The sequence below is a fragment of the Anopheles darlingi genome, chromosome 3 (assembly GCF_943734745.1).
Source record: "Anopheles darlingi chromosome 3, idAnoDarlMG_H_01, whole genome shotgun sequence".
Classification (NCBI taxonomy): Eukaryota; Metazoa; Arthropoda; class Insecta; order Diptera; family Culicidae; genus Anopheles; species Anopheles darlingi.
The window spans coordinates 41982822-41988401 of NC_064875.1; the positions used below are offsets into that span (position 1 = coordinate 41982822).

At 50.4% G+C, this 5580-nt stretch overlaps 1 protein-coding gene across 1 annotated transcript; it reads right to left on the reverse strand.

The window, feature by feature from the left end:
• Nucleotides 1–2108: 2108 nt before the first annotated feature.
• On the reverse strand, nt 2109–5372 carry LOC125955513 (uncharacterized). The gene has a single exon (XM_049686647.1). It carries the CDS (start codon nt 5370–5372, stop codon nt 2109–2111), a length of 3264 nt encoding a protein of 1087 aa, XP_049542604.1.
• Nucleotides 5373–5580: the final 208 nt, after the last annotated feature.

The following is a 5580-nucleotide window of genomic DNA, read 5'->3' on the forward strand; positions in this document are numbered from 1 at the left end:
GCACAGAATTTTCCACATCAACATCCACTGCGTTTGCTTCAATTATCAAATTGCTTCCCTTATCAGCTTACACACGTTGCGATTCCATTAGGTCGATTTCGATCGTTCTTTTTATAAGGGGATGCAGGATGTTCACGTGAAAGCAGCACCGTAAACAGTTAAAACATCCGATATTGAATCGCAACAACACGCCTTAAACACGTTCGCCCCAAATATCGACGTTCGGGTGGTAGCAGCAGTAGCATTGGCAGTAGCTCGTTGTCACATAGCATCACACCACCGTCAGCATCACCATCCTCTCCTCTGCGCACTTCTGGCTCGTGTTCAACGAATTGCATCAAATTGATGCGAGCGATAAGTGCAGCACACGATGTACCACCACCCACTTGCATGCAGCTTCTGCCCGCTCCTACCTCGCAGACGACATGCATATTCATCGAACGCTGAGATAATCGATCGGTGCGGCACGAGGGTTGCTGGCGGTGGCATAAAAGATGGTTGGTAAAAGCATAAACAGTATTAAAATGCGAAAACACAACGTTCGCGATAGGCGGATGGCAGGGAGGGAGGAAACAAAAAAAAACGCTTTGTTTTTTATTCTCTTTTTCGCGCTTTGCTCCCAATCCTGGCACGGGAAAAGCCTCCAATCGGATCACGCGGGTGCTCACTTTGTACTCACGGCAATTTGTAATTAAAAACACTCGAAAGTTTAATAAATTTACCCCCCGCAACAACGACCGGTTTGGCCTGGTCCGGACCGGACGCAACGATCACCACAACGTTTGCTTCCATCAAAGGAATCGCGTTCCGATCGCGATCCGAAACAAAGCAAGAACGAACGAAACAACAAAAAGAAACTGTAGCAACAAAACCTTCCCGGGGGTGCGGGTAATTTTTGTCACAGCAAAAATCGAAACATGATTTTCCGTTTTGTCGAAACAAAAAACAGCGCCATATAACGGTCTCGGCCTTGCCGAAACGATGATCATACCGGCTTTTGTGGAGCCGGAAAAGTGCTCGGGCACTTTCTGGCGCTACTGCTATCCACTCGAGAAGCCGCCGGGATGATGATACTGAGTAGAGCAGCGTGTGCGTGTGTGTGTGCGGAGAACTGACGAACCATTGCATTGGGCTGTGGGGCTGAAGGGGCTGAAGAAGAACGAAGAATAATTTACATTCCACTATCCCACCAACCCCTACGCTTTCAGGGGCCCTGCCTCTGCGCTTATGTGCATGTGCAGCATAAATTTGCGATTTCCGCGAACGGCGACAAGCGCCGCGCGCCACCGCGTACCCCGGGATTTATTATTGATGCTGCCACAACACAGTATCGCCATTATTTATGCACTTTTCCGGCAGGGACCGGCAGCGAAGAGGTGGTGGAGAGGGCAATATAAACAGATCAGAAGCGAGGTGCATGTGGAAAATAGGGAGAGATAGAGAGAGAGAGAAAAAAAAGCGGGAACGTAGAGGAAATGTCAAACGATGACGATGGCAACGCGAAAGCATGAAAAGGAGATTAATTTTAAATTGCTTCCACCTTCTGCTGTGTCGTTTGTTGCACACTAATGCGAAAGATCATTTTGCCATTTTTCCACAGTGTCTGTGTGTGTGTGTTTGTGTGTGTGTGTGTGTGTTTGTGTGTGTGTGTGTGTGTGAGTTGGTTTCGAGATGAAATGTTGGGCGCAAGCTGCGGTTTTTGGGTTTATTGAAAAGCAACGCATGCTTGGATGCACGCATGGATTTTTGCGAGTTTTATATTAATAACCGAACTCCGGATGTTGCGAATCGTTATTCGCGACGTATTTAAAACGAATTTAAACACAATTTGTCGGTGATAGTCGGTCTCCCGAAGACCACAAATTTAGTGTTCCTTTCAATTTTACAGTTTTCAAGATAAGGGGCTTTAGCCTTTCGCGCGCGACCTTTTATATCCTTTTCTCCTCTTTGTTCTCTCTCTAGCGGAGATAACGCTTAGCGCGTAACGCCTAACGCTTCTCTAGCTCCTAACTGTTTACAACCTAAGCTCCTACTCACGCGCTGTTTACAACATTCCACCTCCCAGTGACATACTAATGTCACTCTAAATCGCGTGACCTGTCTTCTGTCTAGTTTGTTTCGTCCGCGTGGTTACCCTTGACATCTACTATCGCGATTTTCGTGGCCGGTCGCTCGTAAATATTATTTCCAATTCGGACTCTTACCCTACGCACTTGACCATCGGGGGCCCGTCTTACATCTACAACGCGTCCTTTCGGCCAGCACCTGCGCGGTAAGTTGTTGTCGACGATAATCGCCACTTCCCCTATTTCGATTGCGGGTGACGGCTGGAACCACTTTGTGCGGCGCGTGAGGGTCGGCAAATAATCGCGCACCCATAGTTTCCAGAACGCGTCTGCATTGTGCTGAGCTGCGTTCCAAGATGCCTGTATCGCTTCTGCCGAGTCGTCGAGGGTCGTCGGCGGTTTTTCCCCGTTCGAGCTGCCGAGTAGCAGGTGGTTTGGCGTAATCGGCTCAGCGTCTTCGTCGTCCAGGGGAATGTATGTAAGTGGCCTGGAATTAATAATAAGTTCTATTTCTTTTAGTGTGGTGTATAGGACCTCATCCGTTGGAACTCGTGGCAAATCCATCCTTTCCATAGTTTTCTTGACGGATTGTATGAGTCGTTCCCAGCATCCACCAAAGTGTGGGGCACCCGGGGGATTAAAGGTCCACTTTATGTGACGGTCAGTTACTGCGGCTTGCAATTCACGTGCTGCTCCAATGAAATTAGTGCCGCAATCGCTAATCATTTCGACGGGATGTCCTCTACTGGCGATGAAACGTCGTATCGCCATGATACACGAGGTGGTGGTGAGTGTAGACGAGATTTCTAAGTGAATGGCTCTTACTGTAAGGCAGGTGAAGATCACTCCCCACCTCTTTTCCGTGCGTCGGCCGACCATTACGCTCATGGGTCCGAAGTAATCGATGCCACAGTAAGTAAATGGGCGCTGTGACACCGCTACTCGTTGGTTTGGGATGTCTCCCATTTGTGGCGTTCTCGGCTTGGCGTTCCGGATTTTACAGAGTTGGCACAGTCGTCGGATGCGGTTGTATTCAACGAGGAGCTTCGGTATGTAGTATTTCCTGCGTATTTCACTTACAACAGTGCGATGGTTGACGTGAAAATATCTCTCGTGGTAATCCTGTATTAACAGATCGGTTACATAATGTCGCCTTGGCATGATGATTGGGCGCTGGAGCGATGCGTCGACCATGGGACAGCGAGCTAGACGTCCGCGCATTCGTAGCACCCCGTGGTCGTCGGTTTCTGGTGCAAGTTGGAACAACGGACTGTCCCTCCGTGTATAGGGTTGCTGCGTTGGGAATGCTTCTCGCTGCGCTTGCTTGTAGATCAGGTTTGCTGCTGCCGACAACTCATCGCAAGTTAGTGTCCCGATTGTTCGCTCCGTTCCTCTTCTGTTACTGAGCGCGTTATTTATGAAACGACTAACGTAGGCGGTCGCTCTAAGTAATCTCTTCCATTTGGAGAAGCGAGTGAATTCTATCGGGGGCTCTTCTTTCTTCACTGAATGATGTGCAATCGTTTTTCGCACCTCTTCCTGTGGTTCCTTCAGATCAGTTAACGTTGCCGGCCACTCTTCTTCTTTCTCCCATAAGAATTCCGGTCCCCGAAACCATCGACTCGATGGGAGCAAGTTCACGGAGTCGCGCCACTTTGTACCTTCGTCGGCTACATTCAATTTGGTGGGGAGCCATCGCCACTCGCCGGCATCCGTTGTCTCCAGGATCTCGCCAACACGGAAGGCCACGAAAGGTGTGTACCGTCGATGGTCTGACGTCAGCCAGCAAATAACGTTGCGTGAGTCGGTCCAAAAGATTCTCCTGCTGACGTTTATGCGCTGACTTCCCAAGATATGGCGCGCGTACCGTGTGCCGATGATTGCCGCTTGGAGTTCGAGCCTAGGTATCGACGTGGGCTTCAATGGTGTTACTTTGGATTTGGAGCCGATAAGAGCGCACTCGATGATATGGCCAGTACTAAAACGAAAATAGGCAACGGCAACCATTCCTCCTTCGCCGGCGTCACAGAAAATGTGTAGCTGTGCGGAGGCGCTGGCGGGTGTTATTTTTCGGTAACACCGCGGTACACTAACCTCTTGTAGCGCTGGTAACGTGGCGACCCATGATCGCCACTTGTCGTTGAGCTCTTCGTCCAGCGCGTCGTCCCATTGCCGTCCGCTTCTCCACGCATCTTGCAGGATCATTTTTAGGCCCATCAGGTAGTTACCGATAAGGCCTAACGGGTCGTAGATCGTCATCAGGAATCGCAGTAACTCACGCTTTGTCGGCGCCTTGGATCCACGCAGCAGCTCCTTGTCGTGTCGCGGACTTAGGCGGAAATGGAATACGTCCTTGTCGGTATCCCACCACAACCCGAGCACCTTCTCCATCGGAGAGTCGGGTGTTACCTGGATAAGAGCGCTCGATGGGTTCACTTGGCCTCGGAGTAGCTGCTGCACAACATCTTTGGAGTTGGACACCCAGTTGCGGATTTCGAAGCCGCCTTGCGCATGCACGTACCTTACGTCTTGAGCTAACTTGAGCGCTTCCTCGTCGGTTTCAGTACTCGTCAGCATGTCGTCTACGTAGTGTTCGTCCCGGATGCACGTCACTGCCCTCGGAAATTTGTCGTTGAACCGTTCGGCGTTAGTATTCATGACGTGTTGGGCGCTGCTGGGTGAGCAGGTCGCACCGAAGGTCATCACCGCTACCGCGAAGAGGCAAGGATTTTCGTTGAGGTCGTCCCCAGTTACCCAGAAGAATCGCTGGCTCTGCTGATCCTCTGCTCTCATCCGTACCTGGAAAAACATTTCCCGAATGTCGCCGACTAGTGCTGTTTTCCCTTCTCGGAACTTATGGAGAACAGCGACTAATGATGACAGCTGGTCGGGTCCTGGAAGGAGGAAGTCATTTAGACTTACACCTTTTGACTTGGCGGCCGCGTCGAAAACTACCCGAACCTTCCCGGGCTTGTTCGGGTTGGTAACAGGGAAGATGGGCAGGTACCAATCCCGTGGGCCTCGTCTCTGGGTTTCAACCTCTGTCAGGCGTCGTACATACCCCTTTGCCTCATATTCCTTCATCTTCTCTATCATCGATCGCGCTAATTCTGGATTTCTTTTCAGCTTTCTAATTAGGCACTCGTGGCGGTGTAGTGCCATATCGCGACTCGGTGGTAATCTGATGTTGTCATATCTCCAAATCAGACCCGTCTCGTAACGATTTACGAGCAATCTTGTCTGTGCGTGGAGTAGCTGCAACGAACGTTCCTCCTCTTTAGATCGCAGCTGACCATTTCCACTCATGATTCCCAGTGACTCCAGGGAAAAGTGGTGTCGTAAAGCTGCGTTTAATGCGTCGTCGCCAGCCGTTGAAAAGGTCGCACAGCAGATGTGGCTTTCCGATACGGGTTGCCCGTGCTGCGGTCCAAATACCGTCCATCCTAAGCGAGACTTTGCTGCAACGGGCTCACCTATCTTTCCCTCTCTATATTTTAGGGCTTTTAACAGATGA